This window comes from Cebus imitator, unplaced genomic scaffold (assembly GCF_001604975.1).
Source record: "Cebus imitator isolate Cc_AM_T3 unplaced genomic scaffold, Cebus_imitator-1.0 Scaffold295, whole genome shotgun sequence".
Classification (NCBI taxonomy): Eukaryota; Metazoa; Chordata; class Mammalia; order Primates; family Cebidae; genus Cebus; species Cebus imitator.
In genome coordinates, this window is record NW_016107610.1 from 1,364,265 (window position 1) to 1,384,618 (window position 20,354).

General features: G+C 41.4%; 1 protein-coding gene across 4 annotated transcripts in view; it reads right to left on the reverse strand.

Moving 5' to 3' along the window:
- Positions 1–20,354, reverse strand: part of SH3GL3 (SH3 domain containing GRB2 like 3, endophilin A3) — a 146,128-nt gene that overhangs the window by 112,114 nt on the left and 13,660 nt on the right. For 2 of the 4 annotated variants that reach the window (XM_037729130.1, XM_017502254.2), the window contains exon 1: positions 522–667. The exons of the other annotated variants lie outside the window; for them this stretch is intronic. Coding sequence is in view for 1 of the 2 variants with exons in the window: in XM_017502254.2 (XP_017357743.1) it covers positions 522–590 (69 nt within the window). In the remaining variant the exon portion in view is untranslated. Of the gene's footprint in view, positions 1–521; positions 668–20,354 lie in introns of those variants that run through there. 4 annotated transcript variants of the gene reach the window in all.

Below are 20,354 nucleotides of genomic sequence, written 5' to 3' on the forward strand. Positions count from 1 at the left end.
GAGATCAAGACCATCCTGGCTAACACAGTGAAACCCCGTCTCTACCAAAAATACAAAAAATTAGCCTGGTGTGGTGGCACATGCCTGTAGTGCCAACTACTTGCTAGGTTGAGGCAGGAAAATCGCTTGAACCTGGGAGGCAGAAGTTGCAGTGAGCCAAGATCGCACCACTGCACTCCAGCCTGGTCGACAGAGCATGACTCTGTCTCAAAAAAAGGAAAGGAGAGAGAGAGAGAAAAAAAAAAAAGACTTACTGACCGGGTGAGCTAAGGGACTCTGTCTCCAAAACATACAGGAGGACTTCTAATGTCTCACTTTCCTCTCTACCCACAGGATTCTCGGATTCTACCCAGCACACATTAGGTCCCTGTCAATCATCAATCCCTGCTAATATAGGGCTTCCCACTTTTCACCATGAAGATCTGCAACTTCTTTCAGTGCTTCTGTGCTGAAGAGAATGGCTTTTCAAAGTTTATTGTTCTTCCCCAACACCTCCCCCTTAACATTTTCCCATTTCTTACCTGTTGGGAGATCCAGGTCAAGCACATATTACCTGGTTTGCATATTATCCCAGCAAAGATTCCATCCATTCATTCATCTTTTGATTTAAGAGAGTCCTCAATGTTTATGCCACTGCTCACTGGGAAAATGGTCATATTCACTTAAAAGCTCCTGACCAGTACGTAACTAAAAGTGAACAAATTCCAAAGGATGATATTGCCCTTGTGAGAGCTTAGTCTGTTTTCCCTGATGTGCAGGTGCTACCCTGCCCAGAGAGAAACCCAGTGACCACTGTCATGTACTGTGCTAGGCTGAACTAGGTTGTAGGGGAGGCCAACTGTGACATCACAGAGGCAGAACAACACTTCAGGGCCAAGGAAATGACCACTTGATTCCTGTTTGTCTTCGGGGCACCCTCTGCCCTTGGCGGATATTTCAAACTCACAAATAACATTTCCTACCCAGGACATTTACCAGAAAAAACAGATTGTAATCTGGCCACCTTGGCTTCCTCCCTGAGAGGAGGCTGAGCCCTCCTGATGAGTCCTCAGTGTCCCTCTGGCCTTTACCCACCAGTGACTGGCCTATAAGAAGTCACTGGGACAATGAAGCGTGCAAGAGCAAAACCTCTGCTAATGAGGATCAGCGGAAAACAAAAAACAACAAAGGCAAAATCACTAAAGGGTCAGTGTTAGCACAATTCCAAAGCGGAAGGAAGTCAGCTTAGACCCACAGAGAAAGGGGAGTCCTCAAGATTGGAGGCTCCTAAGGGGCCCCAACATCATTCATTCCCCTTAGGTTGGTTCCCACACAAGGTCTTCAACCTCCTCCCAACCTTTGAGCTGACCTCTGTGGGCCATACAACTCTGACCCCAATGAGGCAATTTCCCCTGCCTGGCAAAAACACCCAGGGCACAGAGACAGTATTTGGTTCCCTTTTATCTATCATCTATCTATCTATCTATCTATCTATATCTATGTGTCTATCTATCTATCTATCTGGCATCTAATCTATCAATCATCTGTCATCTATCATCTAATCTATCAATCATCTATCATCTAGCTGTCATTTACCTATCAATCACCTATCTATATATCTATCTATCCTTTATCTATCAGCTCCTGACAATTCCTACTTGACTCTACCAACAAACAGGCACAAACCTGTCCCACAGTCTCTTCTCTATTCCCTAAATAGGCCTAACTCCACCACTTGCTTTCACCTGGAAAGGGCATTTTGGTTCAGCCTCTTCATTTCAAATAGAGATAGAGGCCCAAAAGGGTTAATGACTTTCCCAAGATCACACAGCAGAAGTAGACTGAAATTCAAAACCATTGTGCCCTAGGGACACTGGGCTATGTAATACTGAAGGATCTTCAGGTTTTCAGTTACAGAAGAAAAACATGGTTCGCAAATACATAAACTTGCCCTTGGGCTATCAAATGCTGGCTATGGATGGGGTAACAGTTCAGGAGATGAGGTGGTTAGGGAGTGTCCTCACCCCCATCAAAGGAAGCAGTAAAGATCCTGGAAAAGCAAACTGGATGAAGGTGGAAACAGGAAATGGGAGCAGGATGGGGAAGTGGAAGTTCACAGCAGTTACTCCTGGATCATGGAAATTTGAGGTGGTTTTTACCTTCTTCCTTTAGCTCTACTGTGCAGCTTGAGTTTTCTTCACAGGTAGGTAGGTATTCATTGACATAATTAGGAAAAGCAGACCAACGAGCAGGATTCCCAGAGTCAAACCCAAGAACCAGCCTCATGATCCTGGAGTCACAAAAGATGTAACACCTGCCTACGAGAATGCAGTCAGAAGAAATGAAACCTTCCATAAGCTGAAAAGCAGACAGCTATCTATTACAAGGTACCCATTCTGCTACTCAAGCTGAGCTGCCACAGGCTGCTAGGACAAACAATGTTGGACTCTTAGGAACCCCATTCCACCCTGGGCACAGCATCATAGCTTTAGAACTATCCAGGATCTTTGTCCAAAAGTCAACATGGTCTTCTGGATCAGAGAGGCAGATCAATGACAGTGCCTGGATGCTCACTTAAGTCCCCATGAAAACTAATAAAAGTGGAGAGAAGGGGTAGCAACAGCTCTTAAAAATAAAGAGCTGACCATATGCCCAAACCAGAAGGATCTTCTATGATAGGAAGGAATTCAGATGCATAGTCAGTGGCGAGTGAACATCAGCCACAAAACCCAAAGTAGCTCCAGAGGTAGCTAAGCAGGGGGTGACAACCGTGCCCCATGGAAGGGAGCACACCTCTCCTGCAGCAGACTTGTGTGCTTATCATACACTTTTACAGCAGGCGGCTGTCAAATCACCAACTCAGGATAGGAGAGTTTTCCCACGCACGGAAGTAAAGTGTGTTGAGGAAGAGGCGTCTTTTTCTAACTAATGCAAAGAACATCATATGGGCTAACAGTGACCCACGGACAACCTGACCCCATGGACTGCTCCTCCACAAAAGCCTCAAGGAATCCCATCCAAACCACATAAGCACTCCCAGGTCAAGTCTCTTGGTCTCCTCAATAACTTTAGTTCCACATTCATGACAAATCTTCAGCTCCTTGGCAGGAACTCAGCCTGATGCACAGACACCCAGGCTAACTGCATTCTGAGGCATGCAACCTCCTCACCTGGGAGCAGCGCCTGCAGGCAGGTGTATGCATCCACAAAAGACTGTTCAGAGCCAGCCTCAGGTTCCACAAGACCCATATCCATTTTTTTTTCACTTTTCAGAAATGGATAGTCAGAGAAGAGGCCAGGCGTGGTGGCTCATGCCTGTTATCCCAGCACTTTGGGAGGCCAAGGAGTACAGATAACCTGAGGTCAGGAGTTCGAGACCAGCCTCACAAACATGGTGGAACCCCATCTCTACTAAAAATATAAAAATTAGCCAGGCGTGGTGGTGCACGCCTGTAATCCCAACGACTTGGGAGACTGAAGCAGAAGAATCACTTAAACCAAGGGGGCAGAGGTTGCAGTGAGATTGCACCACTGCACTCCAACCTGAGTGACAGAGTAAGACTCTGTCTCAAAAAAAAAGGAAAGAAATGGATAGTGATAGAAGAGAAAAACTACATCAGCCAAAAAGAGTTTCCTGACATGGGCCACACACCAGGAATGTCCCATTGGTGGTGCCACCAGCTCAGCCCCTAGCCTCAGATATGAGAAGGCATTGTGCCAGGGTCAGTGGTATACTGCAAATGGCCAGTGTATCACATCTGTGTGCCAACACTAGGTCTATTCATGGATAAGGAAGGAGAAACACAACAGTCTGATGCCTATGACCAGAATTTGAAGCATAAGAGGACAAAAGCAGTTTCTCAAAAAAAAAAAAGAGGAAAAACATTCTTGCACATAGATTTATTGCAGCAAAGTACAGAAACTCCTTTGGGTTCCCAATAGAAAATGAGGGCACATTCCCCCCAAATAGTCCATATACCAAAAAGAAGAGGCAAATATGTCAAACAGTAAACTGAGGGGGAGAGAGACCTCAGAGAAAATAAAAACATGGTACCCAAATTATAAGACATGCAAGGCACAGAGGAACATACTGAAGAAGAACAAGATGAACCTATCAGGCCAAGCAAAAAGATGAGATGACTTAACTAGTCAAGTTATTAAATTGATGTCATTGCAGGAAAAGAACAAGAAGGAAAATGAAAGAAAAAAGAACAGGTAAACAGGTTAAAAATTCTTCAAGATTAAAATATTGACGAATAGTCCAGCAATTCCACTCAGGGTATATACCCCAAATAATTGAAAACGGGATGCGAATACAATCAGTATTTTATGGACTGAATGTTTATATCCTCCCAAATTCATTTGTGGAAGCCCTAACTCCCAATATGGTTGTATTTGGAAGCAGGGCTTTGGGGAGGTTATTAGGCTTAGAAGAGGAACAAGGGTAGGGACCCCATGATGGGACTGGTGTGCTTATAAAGAAGAGAAAGAGAGGCCAGAGTGCTCACTCTCTCTCTGCGCCATGTGAAGACACAGGGAGAAGGTAGCCATCTGCAAGCCAGGAAGAGGTCCCCTACAAAGAGCCAAATTTGCCAATGCCTTGATCTTGGACTTCCCAGCCTCCATAACTGAAAAATAAATATCTATTATTTAAGCCACCCAGTTTCTAGTATTTTGTTATAGCAGTCTGAGCTGACTAGGGTAAATATTCATTGCAGCACTAGTCCCAATAACCAAAAAGGATAAAAACCCAAATGTTCACAATGGATAAACGAATAGACAAATTATGGTATATTTATACAATGGAATATTATTCAGCCATGAAAAGGAATAAACTACTGATAAAATGTTACGATATGGATGACTATCAAAAACATTGTGCTAAGTAAAAGAAGCAAAACACGAAAGGTCACATATTGCACAATTCCATTCAGTAAGTAAATCCACAGAGGCAGAGGACAGATTAGTGATTGCCAGGAGCTGGGTGGAGGGGGAAATGGGGAGTAACTGCTTAAAGAGTATGAGATTTTACTTTGGGGTGATGAAAATGTTTTGGAACTAGATAGAGATGATAATTGTACAACACTGTGACTGTACTAAATGCCACTGAATTATTCATCTTAAAATGGCTAACTTTATGTTACATAAATTTCAATCTAAAAGAAAAAAGGCAGTTTAAGAACCATAACAACCGAATGCAATGTATGATCTTTGGTTAAATCCAGGTTCATACAGGCTGGCCATAAAAGACATTTGGGCAAGATTAGGGAAATGTGAATATAGGCTGGGCATTAGAGGACATAAAGGATCATTGTTAGGTGTGATAATGGTAGCATGGTTGAGTAGAAAAAGGCCCTTATTTTTCAGATGTGCATACTGAAGTATTTGGGGATGAAATGTTATGCAGTTTGTTAAAACGCTTCAGGGAAAAGAAAATGAGATAAAGCAAAGATGGCAAAATATTAACACCTGTTAATCGATGTGATGGGGTAGAGGCATTCATCATATTTTTCTCTTTAGTTTTCTGTGTGTATAAATTTCTCAGAATAGAAGGTGAAAAAGAAATTCACAGGGTAGACAATAAACAGTAAACTTCAGGCCTGGCATGGTGGCTCACATCTGTAATCTCAGCACTTTGAGAGGCCAAAGCAAGAGGATGGCTTGAGCCCAGGAGTTCAAGACCAGCCTGGACAACATAGGGAGACACTGACTTTACCAAAAAAATTAAAACTTCGCCAGGTATGGTGGCACGGTCCTGTAGTTGCAGCTACTTGAGAAGCCAAGGCAGGAGGACTGCTTGACCACATCCTTCTGCTTTTAAATTTGTACCAAATCTGTTAGTCAGAGTTCATCTTGCCTTTAAAATTAGGTGTCTTATTTTACAGTTTTGCAAAAAAAAAAAAAAAAGAAAAAATGCAAAAAGAAAAAAGAAAAAACCTAGTCAGGTGTGGTAGCACATACCTGTAAGTTTCAGCTACTATGGAGGCTGAGGCAGGAAGACCACTTGAGCCTAGAAGGTGGAGGCTACAGTGAGTCATGATTGTGCCACTGTACTTCAGCCTGGGCAACAGAGCAAGAGCTCATCTCAAAAAATAAATAAATACATAGATAAACTTCATACACTTTACAATGTTAAAAAAAATGCAATTAATAGAAAAAGAGGAGAAATACTTCAAGAATGGAGCAAAAAAGTTACCTAAAAACTAAAATCATCACAAATAAGACAACACTTTTTTATTATTCTTCCCCAGATTAGTTAAGGCAACTATATTAACAGATAAAGGAACAGAGAAGAAATATCCAACCCATGTATAACTATTTCTTCCCAAAATAAAACCCACACAAATAGTGTCCAAACAATAAATAAGCACTTACCAGGAAAAAAAAAACTTTCCTCAGTTGAAAACAGATTTCAGTTTGCATGGCTCATCATATATTAAGCAAAATTAGTGGAAAGAGATTCACTGTTAGACATGTTCTGGTGACATTTTTTAGTCTCAAGGACAAATAATGAGTCATCAGAATTCAAAGGTGAGAAAATAGGAGATAGAGAGATTATCTGCAAGGGAATACAAATCAGGATTGCCTCAATATTTACCCCCAACAGGAGGTTTTAGAAGATAATTCAGCAATATCTACATTTTAATATTTAAACACTTTTCACTTTAAAACTACTCTATTAAGACACATTGTTGTTCACAACAGAAGGCAACCAAAAAAAAATGTTCTAAATATGCAAAGTCTCAGAAAACATATGGTGTACCCTTCTTGAAGAATTTACTTGTAAATGTGCTTCATGTCAGAGTTTGGAAAACCTAAAAACTCAAAATGGCAAAGTGAACATCAACTAAGTTTAATATAAATGCATGCATAATTTATAACAAGAGTATGAAGAGAAATACAAAAGAAAATCACTGAGGTTATTTTGAAATGCTGACTTGAATAGTACTAGATTAGATTGCCAAAAGTCTCAGGAAATGGAAGAAAAGAAAAGAGATACAGAAAAACCACCAAAACAAAAAAACGTGAGATTGTCTATCAGAGAGAGTGAAAAAACCTTTTTTTTATTGATATCAGCAATTTCATAAATATAGATTTATTAAGGATTTTTTTAAAAGTTAATAGGATCCACTATTAGCATTAGAAATGGCATAACTATGATACAGACAAAAGTACAAGATAAAGTAAATGTAATGATAATGTAAAGACAGAACTAAAAGCAAAGAACAAGGAAAACAAAATGGCAGATGACCCGACATACCACTGTGTCAACAGTACATATGGTTTAGATTTTCTCATTAAATAACAGGCAAAGACAGTCAAAACTGGTTCAAACATAAACTACCTGTTCCTTAGCAACTCTTTAAAGTGCCGGGCATGGTGGCTCATGCCTATAATCCCAGCATGTTGGGAGGCCAAGGCGGGTGGTGGATCACGAGGTCAGGAGTTTGAGAGGAGCCTGACCAACATGGTGAAACCCCGTGTCAACTAAAAATACAAAAATTAGCCAGGTGTGGTCATGGTGGTGCATGCCTGTAATCCCAGCTACTCAGGAGGCTGAGGCAGGAGAATCACTTGAACCCGGGAGGCAGAGGTTGCACTGAGCCAAGATCGCGCCACTACACTCCAGCCTGGGCAACAGAGTAAGACTCTGTCTTAAAAACAAAACAAAACAAAAACAACAACGACAACAACAAAAAAGCCTTTAAAGTAACATCACAGTGTTACACTGAAAGATGAGGTCAAATGTGAGAAAAAAATTAAATTAGGGAGCAATATTTATATTATTCTGAGTATAAGAAGAAGGCAGACAATGGGATTAAAGGGTCATTTGAGAGCTGAAAGGTACAATCAGTAGTGGAGCCTTGTGAACACTGAAGCTTTTGCATCAAGATACAGTAAGCCATTAAAACACAGAAACATTACAATAGGCTCTTGATTCAAAACACAGATCTCAGCTCTTTTCCCTTTAGCACCAACATTCTCCCTGCAATGACCACAGGGACTATAAAACTGGGAAATATCTAGGGCAACTCCCAACTACCTGGCAGCAGCTTTGAGAAATTTCTGAAACACAGAAAGCAGGCAGGAATTCCTAAGGCAAGGATGGATTGATCTCACCGGTCAGACTCCACACAAGGTGAGACATAAAAAGGGCCATAGGAGTGGAAATCCTACAGATGCCCCTACCAATAGCACTTGTGGTAGTCATTGATGAGGGTAGCTCGACTTCTCTAACTTTGGGCAGACCCACAAAAAGAAAAGGAACTCTTGGCACAGCAAGGAAAGAAGCCCTACCAGAGATTTCCTGTGGCTGCATCCATTAATTTTTATGAATATTGAGTGTCTACTGGGTGAGAAGTACTAGGGCTGGGAACACAACAGTAAACAAAACACACATGAAGCCTGCCCTCATGATGACCATGCTATCTAATACATAGCCACTAGCCGCATGTGGTCGTTTAAATTTATACTTTAATTAATTAAAAATAAATAAAAGTTTAAAAATCCATCTCACTTGCACTAACCACATTTCAAATGCTCAGTAGTCATGTGTGGTGAATGGCTATCATACCAGGCAGCTCAGATCCAAGAACACTTCCATCAGCACAGAAAGTCTGCACTGGGCTGAATTGGTCTAGAGCAAGGCCCTCCCTTGCCAAACTATCAATCTGAAGCTCTCCCTTCTCACCCTGTCTGGGCTGACAACAGACTATATCTCACCTACTGAAACTAGACAACACTGAAGCTATCTTCTTTGAAGAGCATGGGAGAAAATAACCCAACATATGAAGAAACTCAGTCATTTAAAATAAGAGAACCAATCGGAGAAATCAAAGTAAGTATGACCATAAGAAACAAACTCACAGAAAGCAAGGGAAGGAAAAGTCAAAACAGTACACTGATTCCGATTTCCAGGTTGGATTCTTGATGACATTGTCCCCTGGAAGAATTACAAACTGAGATCAAGATTTCTATTCCTAGAACAGAATTGTTCACATTAAAAATGGTATAGCATATATAGAAAAAATAGCTTGCATATCAAAGGAAACCAAATGAGAGACTTAGAAGACAAACGAGAAAATTCTCTCAAAACTTAAGAAGGCTCTACAGATTAATTTGTCTGTAGAAAGAAGAGAGATTTGGAAACCAACCCCTGGGGGAGGCAGTATACATTAATAACAATATATAAAAAGTAAAGCCTACTTTATATTCAAAACAATTGATTTAATTTGTGATAAAAAACTGCAAACTAGAGAACAATACACAAAAAATCTTGCAACAACCATAAAGGATCAGCTAAATAAATCATTACAAGATATATGATGATGGATTAATATATTTAATATATAAAGGTAAATTGGAATATGACAATTTAAAAATGGAAAATATCAAAAGGCAATTCACAAAAGAAATGCAAATGATCAGCACATATGTAAAATCAATATATGTACATTTTAAAATAGATCATAAAAGCAAGCATTTCAAAAGAATGACAAGACCCAGTGCTGGCAAGGAAATGACAAACAGGTACTCTGACAGAAACACTATGGGTAAGAGGACAAATTGCTCATCTTTCTGTTAACTAATAAATTGGAAATGACTGCCCCTCTTTAGTGCCATCTTCTTTTAATAAGAAAATTTAAAATGACTCCTTCCCACAACAGATTTCAACGCCTCTCTAGTGGTTTTTTGTAATATTTATCTCTCAAGTAGAACTGTCTCCTGTAAAAATATTAGATCTAAGAAGAACACAGCTTCTTGGGGAGAGAAATAACGAGAGTAGCTTTCTTTCAATGCAACCCAAATTACATAGTTTTCTGCACACGTCAAAAGACGTGTTTTGTCAAGGAAAAAAACTAAAGATCAATCCTTTAGTCTCTAAAAACCTTTGTACAGGGTTAAGGAATGAAGTTCTGCCATCATAATGCACCACTGTGCTCTTTCAGATACATGATTAAAGATTACGTTGTTTCCTTTTGCCAACTTGAAATTTCAGCTCTTAAGAAATATTTTTGCCTGGTTTCTTGTAACTCAAGTCAAATACCAATAAAATTAGCCATTTCTGAAGAGAACTAAAACAAACCAACAGGGAGAAGTAGGAGTTTAAATGCAGCTCCACTTCAATAAAACAAAACTGACAAATTACTAGAAATCCATTGCACACCGAATGTCCTAGTGTCAAATCTCCTGATTCCCAAAGTTATCTGTTGAAAAGCAATTTCAGCAAATAATTATTTCAGCATGTTTCCACTCCCCGTGATAGGAATTATTTCTCTCTCTCTCTCTCTCTCTCTCTCTCTCTCTCTCTCTCTCTCTCTCTCTCTCTCTCTCTCTATCCCCCAGGCTGGAGTACAGTGGTGCAGTAGTAGGATCTCAGCTCACTGTAACCTCCACCTCCAGGGTTCAAGCAATTCTCCTGCCTCGGCCTCCCAAGTAGCTAGGATTACAGGTGGCTGCCACCATACCCAGCTAATTTTTATATTGTCAGTAGAGACAGAGTTTCACCATGTTGGTCAGGCTGGTCTCGAACTCCTGACCTGAGGTGATCCACCTGCCTTGGCCTCCCAAACTGCTGGGATTACAGGCGTGAGCCATCACACTCAGCCAGGAATTCTTTCTCTTACTCCACAAAGAATAACAGGCACCAGGCAAGAAGGCACACATCAATAAATGCACAGTTGCCTCTTGGTATCCATGAGGGATTGGTTCCAGGACTCCCATGGGATACCCAAATCCTTGAATGGGCAAGCCTCTGATATAAAATGGAGTCATATTTGTATATAATCTATGCACATTTTTGCATACACAGCACTTTAAATCGTTTCCAGATTACTTATAATACCTAATATAATGTAAATGCTATATAAATAGTTGCTATGCTATATTGTTTGGGGAATGATGATGAGAAAAAGCTTGCATATGTTCAATTCAGATGTTTTGGTGTTTTTCTCAAATTTTTCTGACCTGCTTTTGGTTGACTCCACAAATGTGGAACCCATGGATACTGAGGGCTGGCTGTACTTCCAAGCTGCATTCTATCCCAGCCACCATGAGAACACAGAGCAGAGGCAAGGCCCGAGCCTTGCAATTCTCCCAGGCTCATGCTGGCCCTACAAGGTAACACTGTGTGATTTGAAAAGAGTTGCATAATTCTGTGTGCCTCAGTTTTCTCATCTATAAAATGGGGATGACGGCATCTTCTTCATAAAGTGTGAGAACTTTATAAAATCTGTAAATTATACTGGGTACAGGGTTGCTATTTTATTTTTAGAACAAACAGTAATAAAAATGGAGTTTTGCGACTGTTTATTATAACAGTGTAGAAATAGGAATTTATATCGACAGACCCCAAAAGAACAGAAAGATAAAAGTAATAATTAAAGGGTGATAGAAATAAAGCGGATTTTTTAACCTTAAAATCGATTGTATTTTTGTCATAATAGTTTTCAAATAAATAAAAATTGGGGAAATGATCTGATGCCCAAAGAAACAACTAATTAATTTCCATCCAAAGAATCTTCATCTTATATCACAACAAACATGGTGAATTTTATTGCACTGACAAAGAACCTGAAAAAAACTCAATGAATAATCACAAAATAATAAAAGCATTTATTTAGCAATTACGACATGGCAAGCATTCTACCAAGTATCTTACACATATCAATTCAATTTATTCCCATCACAAGTCTGGGAAGGAGTTATTATTATTGTCTTCATTTTACAGATGAGGAAACTAAGGCACAATAAGTAGTGTGCCCAAGATCACAGAGCTGATGGATGGCAGAGACAGTCTTCCACCTTAGACAGGAGGGCAGATGCTGTCAGTGCCCCACCAACGGCCCCCAGGACTCACTTTTCTACAAGATCAAAACAAATACCTGCAACTTTCAGTCTGGAGGCCTTTTTACCCCCAACCAAAGGAACAAGATTAGCCCCTGTGCCAGGCTAATTGGAAGTGCCAGAGAGTTAACGTCCCAGAAGCAGTCCTCAGCCAATGATGAGCAGGGCAGCACAGTTAGTGGATAAATGCCCCAGCCTTTTGCCTTTGCTGGGATAACTCTCGGGTGGCTTCTATGCTGTCTCTGAGAGTTTCCTAGCAAGAATGAGCTCCAGTTACCCTCAGCGGTAACTAACTTGATTAATGGTGCCCCTTTATTTGCTTCCTTCTCCTCCCAGTCTCTCTCCCTACTCCCCTGCTAGTTTTCCTGGGATCACTGCAAGAACAACAACATCAACACCTAACACACACAAGCACGCATGCACACATGCGCACACTCACACACACACTACGAGGTCTGCTTACAGTGGGGTGCAAACCAAGAAAACAAACTACGCAGTCCAGTTATACTACCCCACACTCTAACCATCAGGCTATATCTACTGTATGAAGGAAACAACAGGAGCTTCCCCCTTCAAAGTCAATCCCAAATATACTCAGCTTCTGAAGGGTCCTGAAAATATGCACCTGGCCCTTACATCAGAAATTAAGTGCAGACCTTAGTACATGCAGTATGGAAATGTGTGATATCATGAAAGGGTAGAGAAGATTTGAGGGACATAAGTCATCACTCCAGCATTCTGCTCCCCAGGGAGCAGAGAAGAGTAGAAAGAGGACATTTCCAAAGGCAGTTGGTTTGTAGGATGAAGTCTGGCAAAATTTGGCTTTAAGAAGCAGAATTTCATTTTCTGTTCCAGGCAGGGAGGTCAGTGGAGAAAGTTACCAGGTGGCATTTATTACAGGTTTGTTATGTGCCAAGCCCTGTGCTAAGCACCTCACCTGCATTAGCTCATTTAATCCCCAAAGTTGGGCTGGGCGCGGTGGCTCACGCCTGTAATCCCAGCACTTTGGGAGGCCAAGGTAGGTGGATCATGAGGTCAAGAGATCGAGACCATCCTGGTCAACATGGTGAAACTCCGTCTCCACTAAAAAAAAATACAAAAATTAGCTGGGCCTGGTGGCGAGTGCCTGTAGTCCCAGCTACTCAGGAGGCTGAGGCAGGAGAATTGCTTGAACCCAGGAGGGGGAGGTTGTGGTGAGCCGAGATCGTGCCATTGCATTCCAGCCTGGGTAATGAGTCAAACTCCGTCTCAAAAAAAAAAAAAAATCCCCAAAGTTGAGTTCACCATGTTGGAGCTGCTCTTTACCCTACTATACAGAAGAGGAGAGTGAGGCTTACATAGGATATGTGACTTGTTCACCAACACACAGCCACCAAAATGGCTGAGCTGGGACTCCAGCCAGATTTCTGATTCTAAACCCAAACTCTTAATCAATATGCTAAATGACTACTGTACCAAAACTTCCATTAATTAAACTATATGTCACGTATAAAGCGCTTGAGATACATAAGCGCTTCTAAGCCTCACCACAACATTATAAGTCAGAATTGAGCCAAATACTTTGTAAGCTGCACAAATCCATCAGCCTTTGAGGTATTTACCCCAATTTGCAGGTAAGAAAACTGAAAGACATTTCCCCAAAGTCCCCTGCAAGTGCCAGTGCAGACAGCCAACCAGACTCAGCTCTCCCACCTGGCTGGGGCTCCCAGTTCCACTGTGCTCTTCATATTATCTGCAGAAAGATACTATTTCCTCTTCTGCAATCCTTGCTGAATCCCAAATCTCTGTGCCTAGACTTAATTACGACTCATGTACACCTTCTCCCTGCTCAGAGGAAACCTAAGAGCTCCCCTTCCATAGGTTCAGCCCTTCCATGATCTCCAAGTTCCCCTAAAGTCTCATCTTCTCAGAATGCCTTCGGCTTTCGGTTTAATGAATTAGACTTCGCTCTCTGTTCATTCCCTGGGACCCATGCCATCTCCTTCACCTACTTCATATCCACATACTCTCACTGCTGAAAGTGTCCCCAAAGAGGCCTAAGTGAGCAAATCCATAATCCTGTCAAAGTAAAAGTGTATCATGTATTGTATCTTCTTTTGCCTAGGTCTATGGGGCCTTTCATTCTCAGAGAAGTAAATCAAATGAATCCAGTAATATCTGTTCCCGCAAAGTCTACACTGGTCTTCTGATGGTACACTGCTTATTTTATTGATGAAAAACTCCAAAGAATTTTTCAATTAGGACAATTTTGGCTGATTTACATCCCCAAAGAACCCCCTCTAAGACTCCTAAGGAGAATAAATGCGCCATATTTCTTTAAGTATGCATGTCTAGCAAATCAAAAGGGTACCATCTGGTTCACATAATTTGTGCATAAAATTTCTGAAAAGTCTATAGGACATATATGGTCCACACCTGCTCCAATAGACGCCAAAACATTCCATTGCTATTGTACAAACTGACTGAAGTTAACCGAGACTAAAACTGGCCATGGTCCTTTTAAAAGAATATGATGAGCAATTAGTTCCCTCAGAACACAGCTCACAAATTATAATATATGTACTTATTTGATTAAGTCATGCCAGAGAAAAAAGATAAACATGAAAATGACATCACCCCCCAGAATCGTTTTTGAGCCCTGGGAAAAGAAAGTAGAGAATTGGCAAAAAAATGCAAATTGGGACTCTTTCAAAATGAAGCAAAGGAGAAGGCAAGATGAAGTTGGAATTATTAAAACAAGAAAGGAAAGATGATAGAAATGAAGTAAAACCCAGCCAGGAGAGCAAGCAGTGCTTCCCTGGTGAGAAAGTACAATGAAACGCACAGCAAGATCCCAAACAACCTGCAGCCCAAAAATGCTTCTTGAGTTCTTCCATCCAAGTAAATGAGAGTCCCCATCCAAGCAAACGTATCACGGTCATTCTTCCCCAGTACCGTAATTTCTGGATAGAAGAGTTTGGTGTGTGACACCCAGGTGAGGCATTAGCAGAAGTGACTTTTTGGTACTTGTATCTCCTGAACTACAAAGTAAGAATGCATTCCAGAGTGAGGCCCTTCTGAGGTCAGCAGGATGAAAAAGAATTGTTAAGCTTTGGGGATCCTCCAAAAATGCACAATCAAACTGCATATTCAGACAAAACACTGCTAGTGTTCTATCCAGGGCTTCGGAAGCATGCATACCACCATACTTCAATTCCCCAGACTTGGAGTTTAGAACAACTGTTGGCAAACAGTTTCTGTAAAGGGCCACATAGTAATATTTCAGGCTTTGTGCTCCATGCTGACTTTTGCTACAACTACTCAACTCTGCCCTTGTAATACAAAAGCAGCCGCAGATAACACATAGGTAAATGAACATGGCTGTGTTCCAATAAAACTTTATGTATGAACACTAAAATTTGAATTTCATGTAATTATCATGTGTCTCAAAATATTTTTATTCTTTTAATTTTTTTTCAACCATTAAAAGATACTACAAAAACCATTCTTCGCTCACAAGCTGTACAATAAAAAAGGCAGTCGGTCATATTTGGCCCACACACCAAATGTTTTGCCAACTCTTGTTTTAGAGTATTCTCTGTAATACAGAGTGTAAATAAATGACATCTGGCTCTAATGAATGATGAAAACAACTTAAATTTATACAAGGATTCAGAATCATAGGGAAAAGGCTAGAGAATAGCAACAGATTTATTTCATGCAATGATGACAAATACAAACATAAATATTTATCTCACATGATGGTAGCAAACACTGTATATAGTACTTGCCTTGGAATCACACAAGCCTGCTCTTGAGACCTGGAAAGCCCAGTATAGCCTTGAGCATATTTTACTGGACCTTGCCAAGCCTCAATTCCCTCTTTTGTAGAAGGAGGATAAAAATATTATATTTTTGATAGTTATTATGAGGATTAAATGAGGCTCTTCCACTAAAATACTTTGTATAGCATCCACCACATCTGCAAAATAAAGCTAATTAGTATCATGATCAATACTCACATGGTGGCTGGTTAACCGACTGCAAAACATTTTTCCTGGATATGAAGATAAAACGTTTAGAAGTCCTGACTCCTAATTATTTATTTATAAAAGAAAAAGTGAGGGGATGTGGTCCCTTTCAGGGTCCACAAGGGGGCGGAGGTTTAAGGGCAAGAACTTCCCAGCGCCATGCCCCCATCCCATCTCTCACCATCCCTCTCCATCCGGTTTCTGTTTTAAATTTCGTGGGCGCAGGAAGAATCAAAAGTCAATCACTCCAGCGGAAGTTCCAAGGAACTCCTCTCATTGGCCAGAGGTCTTGGGGAAGGTGGGGGGTCCTCGCAGATTAAAAGTCCCCTTCTTCCACACCCCTTTGGACTCCATGTTTGGGTCCCCTTCCACAACCACTCCCTTCACGTAAGCAGTCTTTCTCTCTCCTGGATTTCCCCTCTGGAGTCCCCTTCCACACCGTCGTGGAAGCCTGTCTTCCCCTCCTAAACTCCATCTCTGTCTCTATTCCCTTCCACTCGGTGTGTAGGCTGCTTTCCTCTCCTGGATCCCATCTTTCCGGATTCTCTCACTCCGTGTGAGGGGAGTTTTCCTTCTCTGGTTTTCTCCCTCTGGGAACCCTTCTCACTCAGTGTGAGAGCGGCTTTTCTTTCTCTCATTCACTGTGAGAGCTAGCTGTTTCTTTCTCTCTCCTTCCCCCTTTTCCCTCTCTACCTAAATAAATCACTTTCTACAACACTTCTGAGTCCAGCATTTACTGCGCACTGCACTGTGGTCTCCTCTCCCATTCTTGGAGAGTGATAGACCAAGAACCTGGAGAAACATCCTCTCAGGGGAACTGAGGGCTCCCCTGAGCCCCTGAACGCCAACATTACAAAAGCTCCAAACAAAGTAGATGCCAGAGTTAAATACAAAAACTAATACAATAAAGAAAATTTTAATTTTGGTGCAACATCCCAATTCTTTAGCAATCAGTAGTCTACAAACCTCAGACTTCTGTGCACTGTGAGTGTGAAGTCATGAGAAAAGAGCGCAAACATTCGTTCACTCAGCAAGCATTTCCCAAGACTTCTATATGCAATACCTGGAAGACAGGCACAATAAGTAACCAAAATAATTTCAGTATAACATGTGACAATTTGTTTTAGGCAATGACTGTCTTTTCTTGGAAAATGCACTTGGTTTAGGACACCAAGGCAAATAGCAGAGATCCAGGATGGGTAAAATTCAAGAATGCTGGTTAACTTTTTTCTTTTTATTTTGAGACAGAAGCTCTCTGTCGCCCAGGCTAGAGTGCAGTGGCGCAATCTCTGCTCACTGAAACCTCTGTCTCCCAGGTTGAAGCGATTTTCCTGCCTCAGCCTCCTGAGTAGCTGGGATTACAGGCCTGTTACACCACGCCTGGTTAATTTCTGTATATTTAGTACACATGGGGTTTTGCCACGTTGGCCCTGCTGATCTAGAACTCTTGGCCTCATGTGATCTGCCTGCCTCAGCCTCCCAAAGTGCTTGGATCACAGGCATGAGCCACCGTGCCCAGCCTAGTTAACTTTTCTTTAAAAACAAATTTTTATATAAAATTATACATAAAATTATGTTTTTATATATGCAGTTATAATTATATAAAATTTATTAACATAGGTTTTAAGATGCATCACTTTGACACTGAGGTAAGGCTCCATGGGACCACCAAGGAGGGAATTATATCTGCCTTATAACATTCTAGAGAACATCCATGCTTGCATCCTGTTCTGAAAAGATTCCTAAATAGGTCACTACAAACAAAGAACTCCCTCCACCTCATTTCTTGCCAGCCTCTGCTCAGCCCACTTGTGAGGCTGCCCACTCATTTCAAAGCCTGCCTTCTGCTGCTCTGCCCACTCAGCACCGTCAAATCTGTATCATGACTTGACAGCTCTCTGCCCTTATCCCCAATCATGCCTCAATTCTCACATTCTGCCAGCCAGGCTCCTTCAAGGGCCAAACACGACAGCACATGGGCAAGCATTCAGTTCATTACTATCCAGTCTGCCTTCCAATGAGGTTTCCAGGAACATCCTCAGACAAAAAGCCAGGAGTTGTCTCTACAGAGACCACATGCAGCTCCTGAGCAAATACTGGCCATGCTATGGGTGAGCAGGTAACATCCTTCCACTATTCAAAACTGAGAAAAAGGCAACCTGCAGACGAACCATCCAAGCAATAGACGCTTACCTAAGACAATAAGAAAAAAAGCTGCCAACCATTTGGCAATGGATCATAATAATTAATCGCACATGTTTCTTTGGTCTGCATAGCTTTTTAAAAATTGAAATTAACTGCCAATATTTCAAAACTAGGACATTTCATATGAAATCTTGATTTTGAGCATTCCCCCCTCCAGAAAAAATCAAGAGGACCTAGGCAAACAACAGGCTGCAGGTAAACAGAAGCAGGACCTCCAGGCCCCAGTTCACCATCATCACCACCTACTGAACGTCCATTTGACATTTAGCATGTAATTACTGTACAGCTACTATGTGCTAGGCAGTGCTTGAGGGACTCGGGATACCAAAGGGATAAATAGGACAAGAGATTATCAGACAGTAACATCTGCTAAGAAGGGATTTAAAACTGGGTAGCACAGAGGACTTCTGCTTCAGGAAGATGGAGTAGATATACTTTTCTCTATTCCTCACACTAACTATAATGAAAAACCCTGGGCATTACACAGAACACAAACATAAGAAGACTCTGCAAGGTGGAGAGAAGACACACCAGCTTGGGACCCTGGGGCCCAAGAAAGGACATGGTCATGGGTTCCCTCAGTTTTCTTTTTCCCTCACGTGTCCAAGATTTGGAGCTGAAGAAGCTGGCAACATGGAAATGCCATGGGTACAAGAAAAGCCCCAACAAAGGTCTGCTCTCTATAGCCAAGGGACTGAGCAAGGGGCAGCCTAGCAAGACAGAAAACATTTGGACAATAACTGCTCTACTCCAGCCACACACCACAGAAAAAACAAAATGTGGCCATATCCCTATCCCCACCAGCGAAAGATGAATGGGGGCCTAGACTTCTACCCTTGCCTGGCTGAAATGAGGTAACCAACAGCCCACCACCCTCCTCACCCCTGAGTAGTGTCAGAGAAGGCCAAGTAGACCCCACAAGGCAGTAACAATGCCCACCCACCCCCAACTTTGGTGGTAGTGGAGAGCATATAGGGTGCCTGAACTTTCATCTCCACCAGCAGTAATGAGGTGCCCTTCCTCCACCCCACTGGGGTGATGTCAAAGGATGCCTAGTGGAAAGTCAGAACTACCTGGTGGTACTGAGTCTGCCCCTCCCATGGTGTCAGTTGAGGCCATGTGCAGAGCAGTAACAAGACTCTCCTACTCCTCCCAGCCAGAGAAGGGTAGGAGCGCCTTGTTATCAGCGGAGGCCTAATAGCCCAAAGTCTCACTCCCCCTCAGCAACAATGAGCCATCTTGAGTGTCAGTGGAGTCTGAGAAGAGACTTCCCCACCCGGAAGTAACAAGGCAGTGCCCCCCATGTCCCCTACCAGCGCAATGTCAAAGAAAACAAGCAAAACCAGACAATTTAAATAAGATCCAGAGTCTCATAATATCATAGCCCCAAATGCCCAGATTTTAATTAAAAAATCATCATGTCAAAACCCAAGAAGATTTCTAGTTGAATGAGAAAAGATAAGTCAGTAGATGCTAGCACCAAGATCACAGAATCATTAAAATTATCTGACAAAGATTCTAAAGAATCCAACAAGCAACTGTGAAGGTGCTAGAAGCAGTGAAAAACAGAAAGTCTTAGCAAATAAGTGGAACATATGAAGAAATGCTAAATGGACATTCTAGAACTGAAATATATAACTGAAATTTTTAAAAAATAGCCTATATATCTCACCCACCGAATGCAGAAACAGAGAAAAAAAAATGTGAACTGGAAGATAGAACAATAATAATTACCCAATCTGAATAACAGAGAGAAAACAAACTGGGGGAAAAAAATAAGAAAAAGAACAGAGCTGCAGGGACATGAGGGACCACAACAAAAGATCTAACATTCGTGTCATTAGCATTCCAAAAAGAGAAGGGGAAAAAAGGCAGGACTGGTAAAGCACTCAAAGAGATAGTGGCTAACAATTTACCAAATTTGGCAAAAGGCAGCCTACAAATTCAAATAACTAAGTAAATCCCAAACAGTATAAAGCAAAAGAAATCCACACCAAGACACCTCATAGTCAAACTTCTAAAATCTAAAGACAAAAAAATATCTTGAAAGCACTGAGAGAATAACACCTAACCTATAGACAAAAACAGTTTGAATTACAGCAGGCTTCTCATCGAAAATCACTGATAAATGAAACACTGTAGACAAATTCAATTGTGTTTATTTCAGCAAAGGGCAATTCATGAATCAGGCAGCACTCAGAACCAGTAGAAGTTCAGAGACCTCTGCCCAGTAGTATGAGTAGTAAACTTTTTTTTTTTTTTTTTGAGACAGAGTTTCACTCTTGTTACCCAGGCTGGAGTGCAATGGCGCGA